At 47.6% G+C, this 18,504-nt stretch overlaps 1 protein-coding gene across 1 annotated transcript; it reads right to left on the reverse strand.

Annotated features, from left to right (window-relative positions):
• Nucleotides 1–422: 422 nt before the first annotated feature.
• ift122 (intraflagellar transport 122 homolog (Chlamydomonas)) lies at nucleotides 423–18,470 on the reverse strand. Its single transcript, XM_068329388.1, has 29 exons — nucleotides 18,315–18,470; nucleotides 17,683–17,749; nucleotides 17,507–17,591; nucleotides 17,342–17,420; nucleotides 17,174–17,250; nucleotides 16,993–17,059; nucleotides 16,761–16,907; nucleotides 16,113–16,188; nucleotides 15,012–15,203; nucleotides 14,550–14,688; nucleotides 13,871–14,073; nucleotides 12,914–13,051; nucleotides 12,644–12,808; nucleotides 11,459–11,656; nucleotides 11,201–11,341; nucleotides 10,873–10,926; nucleotides 10,360–10,521; nucleotides 9,459–9,625; nucleotides 8,327–8,498; nucleotides 7,103–7,205; nucleotides 5,716–5,856; nucleotides 5,533–5,630; nucleotides 4,410–4,510; nucleotides 2,383–2,548; nucleotides 2,190–2,307; nucleotides 1,918–2,046; nucleotides 1,319–1,395; nucleotides 1,073–1,237; nucleotides 423–990 (listed from the first exon to the last, which is right to left on the reverse strand). The coding sequence occupies exons 1-29, from the start codon at nucleotides 18,356–18,358 to the stop codon at nucleotides 904–906; spliced, it is 3,558 nt and encodes a 1,185-aa protein (XP_068185489.1). The 5' UTR covers nucleotides 18,359–18,470; the 3' UTR covers nucleotides 423–903.
• Between the last annotated feature and the right edge of the window lie 34 nt (nucleotides 18,471–18,504).

Raw genomic sequence — 18,504 nt, forward strand, 5'->3', positions numbered from 1 at the left:
TGTTTTTTTTCTTCTTTTGTTAGGGTGTGTGTCATTTTTGCAGAGCAGCATAGAAGTCAATGAGGCTGTCGCATCGTGGTGAGTTTTATTTTGAAATATAGCGACTTCCAATCTACCTTCAACGTAAGAAACGCCGATCATTTCTCTAGAAAAGGGTGAACAAGTCAATGAAACAATAATAATAATGAGAATTACTGGCAGCGTCATTCCATACAGAAGTTAACTTTTCAAAATAAAATATCTTTAGACTTGTAATAAATTAAAAAAACCCAGAATAATTCGAATGTTCTTTGCCGCCCGCTACCTAATGGCCCGCGGGCCTGTACCGGTTCATGACCCGGTGGTTGGGGACCGCTGGACCAGGTGTCCAGGTGTCATCACACAGAAAAGACAACGTCATGGAAACATATCAAAGGATTTTATTCAAAACGCTTATTTTTTTATTAGAATATAAAAACATCACATATATTACACACAACCACTATACATTCTAAAACACGCTGTACACCTCCAGTAAAAAACAACCCTGGGAACGCTGTAGATGGTCTTCAAGGGTAACATTTTTACATTACTTACATTTACATGATATAACCAGCGACTCCCCGAGATAATCTGATTTCCATAATCCAGCTGCACTGATTTGCTGGTGGTGCAGTTTTATTTCTACAGGTATTACTGCTCTTGAGAAGTAACTCAAGGAAACAGCATGTAATGTGTTCTCGTTAGATCATAATATAGAGAACATGAACGATTGAGTTTTTTTATTTTATTTTATATACTGATTTAATCCCTGAAGGGAAACATTTCACAGCTGTCTGGAGTTTAGAGTTTGGATCCAGCTGCTGGAGTGGAGACGGGAACTAACCCTAACCCCAACAACACGGCTGAAACACGCGTGATGGTTCAGCTCTGCTCGTCGATGGGTCGTCGGCAGTAAGGACAGCAGTTGTGTTGAAGCACCAGGAGCTCGTAATCCTCGCTGTGGAACATCTACCAGGAACCACAGAACCCAGAATCATCACAGCGCCTGGACGGACCCTCCTGCGTGTCCTACGTCACGTGTGTCGCCTACCTTGAAGCAGGTGGGGCACATGGTGAGGCTGACGTCCGGCAGCAGCGAGCGGAAGTACTCCCACTTGAGGGGGCGGGGCCAGCGTTTGATCAGGACGTCCCTCCTGCTCATGGAGCGCAGCGCCGAGCGGCTCACCTGGACCGGGACGAAGGTGGAGCCGCCCTGCTGTTGGGACACACACACCAACACGTCTGGATTAAAATATTCCAGCTGGTATATTAACGATTTAATCTCCTCTGTTTTTACCTCGAAGCTCATTTTGGCGGTGAACGGGTCGTCCTCCGTCTCCTGCAGGACGTCGTCCGTCCTCAAAGCTTGCAGCTCTGATTGGGTTTGATCAAGAGCGAACAACATCTGTGCATGTCGGGGGTGTTTGGGTACAAATGGGTATCTTTAAACAGAACCCCTCCTCTGAAGGTACAGCTGGGGGACGATTCTAGAGGCGGCCGATCGGCCGGGCTGTCAGTCAGCGGCTCAGGAAGAACAGAGCAGACCCCGCTGCCCTTGAGTGTGTGTCGGCTAATGCAGGTTAATCCCCCCCAGGGCTGCGGCTGCGGCTCTGCGGGGGTTAGTGTCATTAAGATGAGACAGCAGAGCCGCGCTAACCCTATTAGCTGGAGAGCTAAGATGACTTAGCTCTGACAGCTTACCCGCCAGCACAGAAATGAGGCCAACGCAGCTTCTTAGAGCTGTCATAAGGCAGAGGGGGGGTCACATGGTCCGAGTCCAAGAGAGGATGGAGGCTCCAGGGAGCGTCGCCGTGACAACTCCCTCACTCTGACTGTGTGTGTGTGTGTGTGTGTGTGTGTTCATGCAGTTACCCCCAGCGGGTAACCAAAGGATACCGCCGTTGTCCACGTCACGCCAGCGTGCGTCCCTCTGATCCATACGAGGCACTTCTAGGTCAATCAGAGCCACCGCCTCCTCGTCGCTGATGCCCCCCTCCAGGTAGAACTGCACCAGAGGCAACACCTCTGTGTGCAAACAGATGATACTGCATTAAAGACACACATCTCACCGCTGTGTGTGTGTGTGTGTGTGTGTGTGTGTGTGTGTGTGTGTGTGTGTGTGTGTGTGTGTGTGTGTGTGTGTGTGTGTGTGTGTGTGTGTGTCTGACCGTAGGATGAGGCTGAGTAGATGAAGGGCTGCCTGCAGTTGATGCAGACGCTGCCCTGGTGGTTCAGGAGGGGGTTGTTGGTGGAGCAGCGGTAGCACATCATGCCCTCGATCAGGTCCTGCAGGAAACGGGTTCAGAGGAGCGTTCAGACGTTTGGGAGCAACGTCACCCCAGGACACACGCGGGAACACACCTCGCTGTCGTGGAACGGTTTGGTGCAGATGGTGAGACTCCCCAGCTCCACCGACTCCTGGAAGCGGGAGGGAACATGAAGCTCCTGGAGCTTCTCGTAGGAATACCTGGCGAGTTTGTAGGCGCCCAGTTTTCGGCTTTGCTTGGCCAAAGCATACAAGGTGTTACTGACGGACAGGTGAAGGAGAACGTCAGAAGATCAAATAGAGCTTCACTCAGACGTTACTGTGTAGAAACCTCACGTGTTGGCGGATGGATACGACATCAGTGAGACCAGATCTCGTTCTTTACCACGTGTTGGCGGATGGATACGACATCAGTGAGACCGGATCTCGTTCTTTACCACGTGTTGGCGGATGGATACGACATCAGTGAGACCGGATCTCGTTCTTTACCACGTGTTGGCGGATGGATACATCAGTGAGACCGGATCTCGTTCTTTACCACGTGTTGGCGGATGGATACGACATCAGTGAGACCGGATCTCGTTCTTTACCACGTGTTGGCGGATGGATACGACATCAGTGAGACCGGATCTCGTTCTTTACCACGTGTTGGCGGATGGATACATCAGTGAGACCGGATCTCGTTCTTTACCACGTGTTGGCGGATGGATACGACATCAGTGAGACCGGATCTCGTTCTTTACCGCGTGTTGGCGGATGGATACGACATCAGTGAGACTGGATCTCGTTCTTTACCGCGTGTTGGCGGATGGATACGACATCAGTGAGACCGGATCTCGTTCTTTACCGCGTGTTGGCGGATGGATACGACATCAGTGAGACTGGATCTGGTTCTGGTTGGTGGAGTAAAGACGTAACTCGTGTGTTCTCCTGACTTTTGTGTTTCTTTCCATTCTTCATCATTGTTTATGTAACTTATATATCATTAATTCTACACAGGTGAAGTCTGAATGTCTATTGGTTGATAAATGTTTTAGTTTTTTTTCATAATTTAGAGGGTTTGGAGCCGTTTTACAGACGTAACAGTTAAAATCCCATCTGTTACACACGATCCTCCTCCTGATTTCTTGTTTTGTTATTTCTATGAAATTTTGCTGGATCTCCAAACATTTATGTTAGAACAAAGGGAAACGTAGATCTAAAGTTTTAAATGATAAGTTTCTTCTATGAGTCCCCTCCAGTGCCTTTCCTCGTTCTGTAAACGCTAAATAATGCAGGTGGACAATCCCTGGACTGTATTTGTGGTTTTAGTGTTTAAGTTGTGTATTTCATATTCAAATGCAGGCTGTTGGATGAGCGGCGGCGAGTGGCGGCGGCGAGTGGCGGCGGCGAGTGGCGGCGGCGAGTGGCGGCAGCGAGTGGCGGCGGCGAGTGGCGGCGGCGAGTGGCAGCAGCGAGTGGCGGTGGCGAGTAGCGGCGGCGACGGGTTGTTGGGCTGCTGCTCCAAACGGCTCCACGCTCCTCCATCCTGGACGACCTCACACCGCTCCTCTCCTCTCCTCTCAGCTCCTCCCACACACTCGGTTCGACCCAACAGCTGCTGATGGCGGCGCATCCACCCCCCCTTAACGCTGTTTACTGCAGCTTTTCTGTAACGCTGCGGCCCGGCTGAATGAAATCTATAAATCTGAGTGTATAAAACACCTCGGTGGCCACAGCCGCTCCGTCTGGGTTCCTTCTCAGAGGTCTGCACCTCCCTTCCTCCTCCTGCGTTTCCGCTGTGGGGGTGTGGGAGGATTTGTGTAGAATTAACACACATTGTTTAGGGCGTTGATGTGTGTTCAAACCTCAGCAATCAGAGCGTTTGTTTTGACGGTGGAGAACGGGACTCGTGCTGACATTGTCTCCTCCTCCCCATCATCACCTCTTTCATTGTCTCGGCGGCAGCGCGGTTTCCACGGCGGCGCCGGATCGTCCGTTCTCTCTTCACGTCTACCTCACATCCACCGTTTCACCCCCGCTGTTTGGTCCGGGGCGACGACGGGCCAAACAATACTTTATTCTAAGAACACTCTTCATATCTCCTGCTTTGAGGGTTCTACTTTCTCAGGTGGAAGGATACACTTTGGAAATGCCTGGTGGTACGTCCTTGGTGAGGTTGTTCAGGAGGAATCTGCAGATGTTGAAGAGCGTCTCCGGCATGTGAGAGCTGAAGGGTTCGTCCTGAAGACACAACGACAGACGGCTGAGGAAGAATTCTGACTCCGGTTCAGTTTAACATCGCCCCCCCTCAGGTCGTGTTCGTTTTATTAACCTGCTCTAAGAGCAGCCTCACCCGTCAGCCTCACCCATTCACCCATGAGATTCAAGCCGGGCCCCGTCACCAGCAGAACACTGACAGCTTCATACCCCACAGGGTGGTAGTTACCATCAATAGAGCCTGCTGTGAGATCTGAAGCGAGATAGAGTGATTTCCTGCTCTGGTCTGGATCACGGGTGTGTGTGTGTGTGTGTGTGTGTGTGTGTGTGTGTGTGTGTGTGTGTGTGTGTGTGTGTGTGTGTGTGTCAGAGCGCTGAAACAACGAACAGGACGCTGACACAGGCCAGGTCACCCGTACGCCTCTCATCGCCACAAAAAGCTTGTGTTTAAGTAGGTTAAAGCTGGGGGGGGTTAGAGGGGGGGTCGGAGAAGACCAGAGATGAGGTGGCCATCGTCACCAAGCTTGTTACCATGGCGATGGGGTCATAGAGGTCTCAGAATGTGAATCATTTTGATTGCTCCATACAGGGCAAATCTTTCTCACCATAGGCCTCGACCTGAATCCACCCCCGTTTCTGCCCCCCCCCCCCCATCGACAACGGATTTGTTTCTCACATTCTCACAGGTGAACATCTAAAACGTCCCTCAAAACACGATACACACTTCAGGTCCCCGACAGAGTGTGTGTGTGTGTGTGTGTGTGTGTGTGTGTGTGTGTGTGTGTGTGTGTGTGTGTGTGAAATTTCCTTTCCTTCCATCATGCGTTATTTTTTCAGACGTGTATGGATGGCGTGGGGGGGGGGGACGCACACCCGTAACCCGATACGCCCCCGTTGGCCGGGCGTAACAAAAACATGTTTCCTGAACACGTGTTTACGTCCAAACCGGATCCATATGGCGCCGCCGCGTGCAGCCCGTCGAGTCTGAGAGCCAATGGCGTGCCCCCACGCCCCCCCGGGCGGACCCGGCGGCGGCGCCTCCTCACCGTGTAGCGCTGGATGGAGCGGTAGACGTGGTAGAGCTCAGCGAGATGCTGGAAACGCTGGAACTTCATCAGCATCTCCTCCATCTGGTCTTCGCTTTCTGAGTCACACAAACAGATGCAGCGACGCGTCAGCGAGGAGCAACACCCCAGCAGCCGGCGACCCCCCCCCACACACACACACACCTCTGGCGATGTCCAGACACTGCATCGACAGCATCCAGTAGTAGTAGCCCGCGTCGTTGAACCTGTTCTCCACTACTGCATTGTGGGTAAGCTGCTCCAGGACTTTCACGGCTTCCTTCTGCTGCCCGGCTCTGTGGAACGCTGAGGAGCGGCAGACAGGAAGTGATGTCAGAGGGTTAGTGAGCACTCACATCACTGGATTTCAAGATTCTCAGACATGTGTGGCTCTGAAGTATCACTGGTTTGGTGTTTAAGCACCGGATCTGAAATGGTCCCGCTCTAAATAACTGTCATTAGTTTCTCTAGCGCTGCTATTTCAGTGGAGCGGCTAAAAGAACCAATCAGGTGAGGTCATGAACGTTTACGGTCCCATTACCTTAAAACAGTCTCATTTGTAATCAGTAACACACGTCTGGAGGTTGTTCCTTCACGTTTGGTCGTAAACATGAGCTCCGTGTTCCGTGTTCCTGTCAGACAGTAATTACAGGCAGCTTTGGGGGGAGGGGGTGACCCTACAACCTCCAGCCCAGCGGGGGTCACGACATACTAATGGTAATAAAATTAATCAGTCCACCTGACGGGATAAAAGTCATAATTATCTGGTGCTTCTGGTTTATTCTGAGCACCAGCCCCCCCACCAACAGGGTGATGAATCACCAGCTGGAGCAGACGTTGAAGACAGCAGCCGTTGTTGTCTGGAGTTCCTTAAAAATAACTAACTAAACACTCATGAGCTGATCTTTGAAGGTCCATCAGCTGGTTGGTTTGGGTCAAACTGCGGGACACAAACTTTTCATGTTCGTCCAGAAACTCATTTTGTGACCGATCGAAGCCCCCGGCGGTCTGACGCTAATCGTTTCTACACCCATCCTGGAGCGGCTGCAGCGTGGAGAGCAGCGCGGAGGCCAGAATCAGTTACAATCATGGGTAACTTAATCCCGCGTCGACTTAAATACACACGATCAGCTGAACGCACGCCGGTGAGGCGAGCGCCGCTACAATCAGGCCCGTTCAGCGGCGTCCACACAGGCAGGGGAAGAGGAAATACGCCTGCTGGGATCATAATTATAAATCTATGAGCTGATTATAACTATGGTTACAGTTGTAATCATCATCAGAGCTGCTTGTCGTGGGGGGGGGGGGTTACAGGCATGCGTGTCTTTCTGCTCTGTTCTGCTCCAGCAAACAGGATCATGTTCTACGGCGGATGCAGAGAATCCAGGAAGTGAAACGTGTGTGCGTCCAGAGCCGGCCCTGGCTTTATCACTTCCACATGTAAACACGGGCTGGTGGGGGGGGCTCCGACGTTGTATTAAATCATTCTGAACACTGACATTACGCAGGCGCCATCCACGTGAAGGCTGCCTCGGTGGAGATGCCAGCTCACCTTTCTGCGCCTCCTCAAACCGGTCGTTCTCAGCCAGCCAGCGGGCGTACGGCACGAACACGTCATTTTTGAACTGGGGGTGTTTCTCCGCCAAAGAAAAGGCCTGAAAAAAAAAAGATCAGATGAGCAGCTCTCATGAGCCCGTAGGGAAGAGTCATCCACGTTACTCAGAGCTGGACTGCAGCTCATTCGCCACACGTGACTCAGAAACGCGTTCCTTCTGACTGAAACGGGTTTGATGGGTAATCAACCCGCTGGCACCAAATCAAATGTTTGAGTGGAATTCATTTCACGCTCAAACACAACAGCAGATCCACTTCCTGTCCTTCCGTTCCCGGAAACATCGCTGCCCGAAATACAGACTGATTGACAGAAACGTCACGCAGGCAAAATCACACCTGTCAGGCCTCACAATGACGACACAGAGTGTGTGTGTGTGTGTGTGTGTGTGTGTGTGTGTGTGTGTGTGTGTGTGTGTGTGTGTGTGTCCCACGCTGGAGAACACTACGCCATTTAAAGAAGGATTTTTGTCTTACAGGGGGTGTGCAGTGAATGGCATCTATACGGCCCATGCAGAAATGTCCTGTCATGCCCCCCCCCCCCCCCCAGTGATACACATAAATCCTAGCAGTTGTGTGAAAGCCGGCCTCGCCCCGCTCGTCTCTTTGCCTCCCCCATGATCGAATAAATATGCAGACTTACGAAACCCGACCACAGAACCCCCCCGGATCACGATGTGACGTTCTGTTTTTGGATGTTCTCGTTTCAGAATGCAAATCTCTGCAGCGCCTCTAAGTCGATTAAAGATAGCAAACGGTTTCTCCTCGTCTGAGCTCCTGATCCACCCTGATGGAGAAATCTGATTGGGGGGAGAGCAGAGCTTTAAGCCGATGGTGGAAATTTGTAGGATTCTCATCTCGCTCACAAAACCTTTTTGTGGGTGAGGATTGAAGAACACATGTGGTTTAGATTTGTCACTATGTGATGAAATCTGACCACAAACGTGAGCTGAACGGTGAACCTCTGGAGATTTGTGCGAACCTGAGCGAGCTGTGAACACGAAGTGTTTTACGATATTGGTTTCTGACTACCACAGCAGTTTATTTAGCACAGCCTTATGGGGCACGCCTGATATTTATGTGATTGTCTCAGGGTGCTATATATACCGTATATATGGTGTGTGTCCCATGATGAGCGGAGCAGGTGTGTTCCAGCGTGACAAACCTCCTCCCAGTGCTGGGTGTCCACGTGCAGCTGCACCAGGGCCTGCAGGTCCCCCATCTTGGAGTAGGTCTCCGAGGCGAAGCCGTGGTGCTTCAGCCTGGTGAAGTAGAGCGCACACTTCTCCAGCGGCTCGCGCTCCGCCTTGTCCAACCTGCGAGCGATGTCGATCAGCCTGGGAGGGGGGGAGATAATGGAGATGAGCCCTCACACGGTGGTCCCACATTTCACATTATGTTCGTGACCCCAAAATATCTGAACTGGTCGGGGTCACCGGCTGAATCTAATCAGCTGCTGAGGTTGTTGGTTCTAACTGGTGGGGGTTGAGGCTTATGATGCAGACAATAGGGCTGATAGGGGGGGGGGGGGTACCGGTCGGACCGCTGGACAGGCTTATCGCCTCGCCCTGTTTTCAACAACACACACTCCCACTCCGCTTTCCCACTGTGTGTGTGTGTGTGTGTGTGTGTGTGTGTGTGTGTGTGTGTGTGTGTGTGTGTGTGTGTGTGTGTGTGTGTCAGCAAACAGACAGGTTTCATTCCCTGGATTCTTTCTCAGTCACTATTTACACGTCAAATAAACGTTTAAACGCTGATCCGACTGAGAAACGGAGACGAGCTCTGAATGTTATTTAATACGATGACGTATCGCGACCAAAGGGATTCGACCACATGACATTCAACACGTGAAGTGATAAAACACGCTTTGTATCACCTGTTGACATTCTTCTTTTAAAAAATGAGAAATGTATTTGTCGTCATTTTAACTGCAGATGGGGAACAAAAAAGCTTTTTTAATGCAGGTTTTAAATTGTCGATGCTTCACGTGGAGCGTCTCTGACGGCTCTGATGGTTTCTGGGTTGACTGTGTGTCTATCAGATGGAACCCAGCAGGTTTACGGTGTGAATGGACACCAGCTTCCACATCTGACCCGTTAGATTTGAGCCACGCCGCTGAATTTCACTCCAATTACTTGCACAATCGTGAAAAATATGCATTTTCACTACATTAATGAATATGCCTTGAATGTAATAGTTAATAATAGGAAAGGAAACTCTCAAAAAAGATGAGTTTGTTAATGTTTAGCAGGAGTATCTCCTGGACACAGCGTGTTTTTTGAATGGCTGACACGTACATGTCTGCCCAGCCGTGTTCCCCGATGATGTCTATGGCCTTCAGGTGTTCTCCTGCTGACAGGTACATCTCCGCTGCTGCCCGCGGCTCCTTGGTGCTCTTGGCCCAGTCCGCCTGCTTGGTCATCAGGATGCGGGAGCTCTTCGGGTCCGTCGTTCCGACGAAATCCTGACAGGATGACACAGATTCAGATCCATTGCGACACAGGTGTGATTATAACGCGTCCTGACCACCTCAGACGGTCTGAACGCGGTTCAAGGAGGAGACGGGAGGAAGAGAGCAACCCAAACAGCTGGGCCTCCCCCCTCCAGTGTCCGTCCCACAGAAAACAAACAGCCTATAGAACCAGATGGACACACACACACACACACACACACACACACACACACACACACACACATAAACACACAGCAGCCACATCAAACACACAATCAGAGCGAGTCACGGCTGTTCTATCTGCTCCGATGACAAAGTAACGCTGATGATCAAAGCGTCCTGCTGCACGTAAACATAAAGCAGGAATTGGTCTCGACCCTAACTGACCCCCCCTCCATCAAAGAATTCATTTAGAAGCGGATGCTCGCCTTATTTCTCTCCATTTGTGCTTCATTTACAACTGCATCTATGTGTGTAAGCTGTTGCCCAGGGATATCGTGGACTGATCGGATGATATACGAGGAGATGAAAGACAGACGACGAAGGGGGGGTCAGTTGAACACGGCGCGGGGGCCCCAGTTTGGCATGACTGCCCATGATGAGGAGAAACACATGTTCTACACGCCTAAAACACACAAGACTGCCTGTGTTGTTCAGTCTGTTGATCCCGAGGCGTGTTTCACGTGTGTGTTTACATGTGTGTGTTTACATGTGTGTGTTTACATGTGAGTGTGTGTTTGGATCACCTTGGCGTACTCGAACATGCGCAGGTCGGTGTACATGCTCAGGGCTCTGGGTTCGTGGCCCGTCCGTTTGTAAAGCTTGGCCGCCTCGTGGAATTTCCCCTGGTAGGCACAGACGTCGGCCAGGAACAGCTGGTTGTTGCTCTCGCCCCGCTTCTTCCTGTCCTGCAAATCAGTTGACACAAACACTGGTATGTGATAACAAACACAAAAAACACTCATATACATTAACCACACGACTTAAACAAAGCTGAAGGTACTAACATCTTGGCTTCTTCTTCAAAAACTCTTTTTTTTTTGTTTTCAGGCGGCTCAACACTTACGGCATCCGTCAGAACAAATGGTATTTATTTTAATGCAGTTTTCTTCACACTCGTTTACGTTCCCGGCCGCTGAAGCCCATCGATTAAATGTGTGAACGTCAAAACACGAGCGGCCCCGTCTCCTGATGTCATCTTGTTTGGCAGCAAGCTAAAAGCTTACGCCACGCAGACGGGCGTCAGGGGGGGGGGTTACCTCGATGCTGTTGATCAGCTCCAGGTAGCGCAGGTCCCTGATCCGGATGAAGGCCTGGGAATGGGAAAAGAAACGCCATCAGTGTCTCAGGTCTCATCTTGGTTTCAGTGTTTGTTCTCTCAAATGTTTAATTTCAACTTTGCTCGACTTTCTATTTGACAGCCAGATGTTGTAAACTGACGTGTTTGCAGACGATGACGCTTGTGATTTAATTAAAGGCAGTGTTGCTGATGCTGCTAAGTTTTTTCTTAAACCATTCTGTCAAAGATGAAAGTGTTAAATCGCAGGTCGCTGATGATCTGGGAGGATGTGGGAGGATGCGACTGGCCTTCTTGGCGGTGTCAAAGTCAAGCCCCTCCAGGGCCTCCGTGGCTAAATCCCTCCAGTCGCTGTCTGTCACACCCAGACAGGCGATCTGATAGGCCTCCTTAAACATCTTCTTCTCCAGGTACTGGTACATGGGCGCCGACTAGGCAAAGAAAAGCAACACAGTCATATTTTCACCTCATATTTCTTAATAACTGATAGAAAATCATTCACTCTACTAATTTTTTTGCTTGACAAACGGAACACCATCGTGCCGTACCTGGGGAACCTCCACAGCAGACATGTAGTAAACGTGGAGGCAGAAGATCTTGGAACCATTGTAGCCGACCACAAAGCCTTGCATCTTCTGCTGGTGGACAGGAAAATTGCTGGCCTTGATGTTAAGATAACCGTTGCCAGAGAAGCACAGCATTTCCTCGCACTGTGTGTTCCAGGCCACGCTGTTAGCATTAGGCTCCTGCAGGGAGAAGAGAGAGGAAGGACGGCAGGTAAAGGAGGGAAGTGGGGAGAGCGATCGACCGTGGAAAGCAGACAAGAGTAAGATGTGTGCCTCTGGCTTGTGTAAATAATTATTCACGCTCCTATACATTACATTTCCTCCCACGGTACACATGCTACGTATTCTAAACTCAGTCAAGTCTGTTTCCTCTATCCCACATGTGTCCAACTCAAGGCCCGGGGGCCAAATGTGGCCCACCACAGCATTCTTTGTGTCCCGTGAGAGAATAAAAGGTCAGAGTGTTTAAAAATAAACAGGTCAAAACTGTGCTTTGACCAAAACTACATTTCCCACAATGCAGTAATTCTGCCTGTTTTAACTCTGACAGAAACGTGAACAAAGTTAATGTCCTAACTCGTGTCTGATGTTATTTTTCTTTATTGATTGATAGTTTGATCCTTGATTGATGGAGTTCTGTGGGTTTAATAACCTGACAAATGAAAAGGATTTATGTTAGAACAGAGAAACAAACAAACATGTTTTTTCTGTCTAACTGTAATGTTTGGAACTAGAATCAGTCAGAAATTCAGTTATTTAACATTAAGGAGTAGTTACATTTAGTTACATTACACTGAGTTACATTTAGTTACATTTATTAGTTACATTAAGGAGTAGTTACATTTAGTTACATTACACTGAGTTACATTTAGTTACATTTATTAGTTACATTAAGGAGTAGTTACATTTAGTTACATTACACTGAGTTACAGTTAGTTACATTTATTAGTTACATTATGGAGTAGTTACATTTAGTTACATTACACTGAGTTACATTTAGTTACATTTATTAGTTACATTAAGGAGTAGTTACATTTAGTTACATTACACTGAGTTACATTTAGTTACATTTATTAGTTACATCTGGCCCTTTGAGGACAGCTGTGATGCTGATGTGGCCCCCAGTGAAAGTTAGTTTGACCCCCCAGCTCTATCCTTCACACTGACCTGAAACAGCAGCTCTTTGCTGGTGATGTCGTAGACCTGGAGGGTGCTGTGCTCGTCCACCACAGCCAGTTTGTTGCGGGAGGCGCTCATGTCCAGGCAGCGCACCGATGTGCACAGCTTCAGCAGCGTGATGGGAAACTGGTTGTCGATGAAGATCTTCAGAATCTAACTCAGAAACACAAAGACAAGCAGGGAGACGTCAGAACCGAGAACACCAGTGACATTTCTATGGTTACTTCAGGAGGGAGAGTATCGTCTCCACATACTCACCGCTCCGTTCTTTAACCCCACCAGCAGCCCCTCTCTGCCTGGAGACCCCCCAATCACTTTGATGTAGCGAATCAGAGACTCCATCACCCACTCCTTCTCCCTGACGCTGCTGAAGGACATGCACTGCAGCCGCTTCTCCTGCACGACACGACGGGTGGGGCGACAATACAAACCACCAAACGATTTTCCGTTAATCCAATCATTTAATACACATTAAAAACAATATGAAATGTCTGAAACGAGATGCTGCTAACTGTGGCTCAGCATCACAAAGGCATGCTGGGAAATTTTTTTTTAAAAAGCTTTGATTTGACAGACGTACGCCATGGATACAAGAACAGCCCATTCATGAGCTCTAAGAGCTGTCTGAAGCGTGAAACATGAGCTCGTCTTCAAGAGTTCTGAAGCACCTCTGTCACACACAGACAGATTGAAAGGAAAATAACCTCTGTGTTATGGCTGCACCCCCCCACCAGCGTCTGTCAAACACACGGAGATGAGAAGCAGAGAGGTCCCCAGTGGGACACCCACTGTTTCAATAGACTTGGGTTTTTTCCTCTTCATTCAACTGTCTCACTTCATCCAGAGGGCTGAGAGGCGGAGAGGCAGCAATGGGGGGGGCAAGCTCAGCCAAAGCCTTTAGCAAACTGAGCATGAACATCCAAGAAACCAGTAATTTCATGATATTATCTTTTTTCTCCAGGCCATACAGGCAGTAAGGAGCGCTAACAATCCAAATCACTCGGTTTCAATCAGATTTTTTTAAAAAGGGCCTCTTGTTTAATCTGCCAATTCTGCATTCGTGCAATTTACAAAGAAACAGGAGCATCAGAGGAGGTCAGAATAATTTAGCTTTGAGTGGCGTAACTAAAAGAAAACAGTTTGTCTCATCATGTGAGGAAAATTGCAGAGCAAAAGGTGCTCTGATTTGGTTTTGGGACTCTTATTTCCTCTCACCTGGCAGAGGATGATGTGTCTGGAGCAAACCACCAGCAGATTACACTCAAACTTCTTGCAAAGTTTCTCCTTGACGCAGTAGTGCATGTCTGCCGAGTCGTCCGAGTACAGCTCGTAGATCAGGATCTTCTCAGGCAGCTGGATTGCCAGACGATTTCTGTAGATGGCGATCTTCTTCACCAGCTCGCGACACTTGATTCTCACTGCGGACGGGAGGAAATGAAGGCAAAGCGGGGGACACGTCAGGAGGGTGGGGACAGTTGAATTACCGTCGGCGTGAATGAGTCTTATCAGGGCTTATTGTCAGGATCTCAGCTGTGCTGCGATGCTGTGTGTAAAAAAAATAATGTATTCATTAAAATGGGCTGACACTGCTTTATTAAAACAAATCCTTATATTAAATTTCAAAGGAGGTATCATCAGTTGAAAAATAGCCTGCGATTACAAAAACAGCCTTTGGATGACCGGGGCAGATATGAGAAGAAAAAAATACAGAACAAAATGATATTAAAGCTTTTAATAACGTTACGAATTTCATTTAGAAAATACTGGATGTGTTACAACCGTGATGCTTCAAGATACACACAACTTACCACAGACTGGAGTGGGGGGTAGTGGGGGGGTACAACAATAGAACAGAAGCTCTATTATAAACTCAGCATTATGTGGATAAAAGCACCTTTTTGTTCTGTGATGAGGTGCTGGACAATGACATCAGTCATGCTGTCTCTGTAAGCGTAGCGATCCTTGTAGAGGCCGTGAACTGTACTGAAGATAAGTTGGTAGCAGGCGAGGGTCCCATCCTGGCAGCCCAACACCTAGATAAGAGATAACAATGCAACGGTGCATTCTATTAACACCTCTAAGAAAAGACCGGGAGTGGGAAAGTGTTCCTGTTGTTAAAGCATCCACACAGGAGAGCTGAGAGACGCCATCAGCAACCAATTTGCTCTTGCATGCCTCATCACTTTCAGCCCAATGTGGCGGCGGCGAAGGTGTTACTGTAAAATAAGATGACGTGTTTGTAGCGAATCAGGACGAGGTCTGGGACGCAGACAGAAACGGAGCTTCGCATTCCATTTTCCTAATTCTCTCAGCGTGATGAGGTCTCCACACGTGACTTAGCGTGTTGTTAACCCACCACAAAGTTGGAGTCGGGTTTGACTCGGCACGTCCACACCCACGCGTTCTGCTCCCCGATGGTGCCCAGCCGCACCCCGTCTTTAGTGTAGAGGGAGGCCTGTTTGTCTGACCCCCCAATGACGATGTACTCGCCCTTGGAGAAGTAGCTGACACAACACGGGTCATACGTGAGCGTCCTGTCTTTTCCAATCTGAAAGAGGAAAAGAGAACGTTTGCAGTTAGATAAAACACGTCTTTCTCATACTGTAAATTGCCCCCCCCGGGGGGGTCTATTCCAATACGTCCTACTGTCTGTCTGAGCAGACACGCATTAATGACCACATACATTCAGACATGCCTCACGGTGTTTGATGAACAGACCATGCAAGACTGAAAGTATTTTCCTGCTTTTAAAGCCTCGATTGTATCAGAGTTCATACTGTATTTGCACAACATCATATTAGTTCCCCCAACTCAGAGCATCTGTTTTGCTTCTGTGTGGTAAAAAAAAAAGCCCCCTTTCATTAAGAACAAGTCCTGGTGTTGTAATCAAAACAGAATGTTCATTTCAATAGATAAATAGGCTGATGACAATGTGTGAGCCTCGGGCATAAAGGCAGAGTTATGAACAGAGCATATCTGTCCATAATTACGATATTGCCTTCAGGGGATTTAGGAGGAAGGAGGGACAGTGAGGGGGGGGGGCATTAAAGCATAGCAGGATCACTTCCAGTGTACTGTTATGGTTTCAATAGACCTTGACAGACTGATTGCAGCAGGAAACAGAAGTCTTAAACCCAGAAAAGTGTTTCCAGTACCAAACATTTTGAAATGATAGGCAGCCTCAAGTATTAGATTCTATTGCCATAACTGTGAAAACAGTGTTCCTCAGTTATCTGTCTTCCCAAGTAATGGAATCGGCGTTCACCAAAATGTCCTTTTAAACACTTTGTGGCAGAAGACGTTTATTTTATTAGAACATATTGGAGCAGTATGAACGATGATGTGACCTGTGGATATACTGTATGCACATAGCTGGGTTACCACATTTATTTTTTTAGGTAAAACATTTGGTGACTCACAACTGAAGCGTTTAACTTCATGGACCAATGATATTCACCTGTTTTCCACTGAGCTGATAGAAGGACAGCTTCTGATTCCAGTCTGCCACAGCCAGAATGTCATTGTGTTCATCTCTGGGAAAATAACGAGAAATAACTTTACATACAGTTTACAGTGCAGCACTGGCTTCGGTTGCTTCTGTAATGATGATAATGTTCTCATTTCAAACTAAGAACAGACACGGATGCAGAGCGTGGGAGCCATCTTTTTTCTATTACAGTACATACAGTATAAGCCCTGTATTGTGAAGGATTAGATGGATATAAGCAGCCCCAGAGGAACTACTTCCTGGCTGACCTCATTCTCTGACCTCCTAATGGTTCCAAATCATATCCCATGACGTAATCCAATAATACTGTATGTACTGCACATTATCAATGTGTCTAATTCTTGGCTCCTTTTTCCTTCAAATTTCCAATCGCTCTGCCTGCTGCTTTCTCTAAAATACTATCTCATAGTCCTTGATGGTGGCTATTGAAGCACACACACTTCTGTTTTGAGCCTTCCCAACTTGTAGTGTATGACTACTGCCACCTGTTGGCCATCCAAAGAAATTCATTTCAGATGCATCTTCCTGTCATTGGCATGTTGTTTGGACTGTGGCTTCTCCTGCTGTCCAACACTGTAATGATCAGGAGGGACTCACTTAGAAGGGTTCCAGGCTATGGACCAGACAGGAGACAAGGAGCCTCCTGGACGCTCGATCTTCACCTTCTCCTCCCCGTTCTTGTTCCGAATGCTCACCACTCCATTCATCATGCCAAGGGCGAGGTACTGGCCATCGTTTGTCCATCTTTAATCAAATCAAAGCCTTCTACAGGAATATGTAACAGTAAAATATATCAATGTTATCAACATAAATTACAGACTTTGCTTACCCACAACATGTTATTTTGCTGCTGACTTTATGTTTATTCACAGACTTTTGCTCTGGGGACCACAAACCTATAAATATAAAACGTATATTAGTCATGCAATGCACCATAAATCAATTTATTTAAAATATAGATTTACAGTATATAATGTGAACCCATAGACTCCAGCTCAGAGTACACTCACCAAAGTCCCCAGAGGAGCATGAGGCAAGTTGGTGAGTTACAGGGTTGTACGCAATGCACTGGATAGAGTCATTGTGGCTGCAGATAAACACACATAGAATAAATTCAATAGGAAATGAACACAGTAAGGGTTACCAATAATAACATAACAAGTAATAAAAATACTTACGTGTATTTTAAAATACCCTCCAATTTAGATGTCCAGATGATGATGCTTTTATCTGCTGATCCTGAAGCAAACCTTTTCCCTGCAGGAGAAAGAAGCAGTTGATCAGATGACAGTGAGGCCTGATTCAGCAAAATGTACCGTTCAAATTCAGAACAAGTTTAGTACCATCTTTAGCATAGGCTACACAATACACAATGTCTTTGTGTCCTTTCAAAGGCTGAATAAGAGTTCCATCTGCGGTGTCATGAACCTGCAATAAAAAATACAATACATCAAATCTAACGATCAAGTACTTATTCTTCAGAGGTTGGCTTTGGGCACATAAAACAGGAGAGTCGTACCAGGACACGAAGCCCTGCAGCAATGATGAGCTGGCTGCCATCTGGCTTGAAGGCAAGATCATAAACACTGCAAAGAGAGAATAATGGAGAGTTTATTTAATGAATTGACCCGCTGATCTGTTGTTCATCATCAAAACATTATGAAAGAGATGCCAAACATGAATTAGTTTTACTTTCCCAATTTCTTTTGAATACCTTTGGATTTTTAGGGTTGAGTTAAACTACACTAAAAAACGCCCTTTATAAAGTATATTTATCTGTTATACAAAGCCTACTATTTATCAGATATCTGCAATAATCAGATCACATAAGAACAGCTAAACACAGCAGACCTTATAAGTATTGATTATTTACGACACAGCTAGCTTAGCATTAGCATTACATTAACTTGGTGTTATACATAGATTGGTGCTTCACTAGCGGTAGTACTCGACTATTGATACGGCAAACATTTGGTGATATATCTGACAAAAGAGAACTATACAACAATTAGTTATGAATGGTAACGGAGTCGTGCGGCTAATGCTAACATAGCAACCGTTTACATAGCAACCGTGGTTGCTAACCACCTAGCGGTGCATCCCAGCCAGGGACCGAGGTGACAACGTGAACATGGACGCTTAAACTCTCACCACTGGTCGCTGATTGTTTCCTTCCATGCTAGAACGGCCCTCATGTCCGCGTTTTAAAGACAAACACAACGGAGAGTCGTTCATCAACAGGTTATTGCGGCTTCAGTCCGCTTTCACGACTCAGAGCCGTCCTTTGATCAACAGGATGTTGTTTCTTCGGACGCTTTTCGAGTGAACTCCGCCTTCGCGT

The sequence above is a fragment of the Antennarius striatus genome, chromosome 2, assembly GCF_040054535.1.
Source record: "Antennarius striatus isolate MH-2024 chromosome 2, ASM4005453v1, whole genome shotgun sequence".
NCBI lineage: Eukaryota > Metazoa > Chordata > Actinopteri > Lophiiformes > Antennariidae > Antennarius > Antennarius striatus.

Excerpts from the sequence above, each read along its gene's own strand:
- ift122 (XM_068329388.1), bottom strand. The coding sequence starts at position 18,358 with ATGAGGGCCGTTCTAGCATGGAAGGAAACAATCAGCGACCAGTG. Across the intron at positions 14,689-15,011 it reads AACCCGACTCCAACTTTGTG|GTGTTGGGCTGCCAGGATGG; the intron begins GTGGGTTAACAA and ends TCTCTTATCTAG. Across the intron at positions 2,047-2,189 it reads CTACTCAGCCTCATCCTACG|AGGTGTTGCCTCTGGTGCAG; the intron begins GTCAGACACACA and ends GTTTGCACACAG.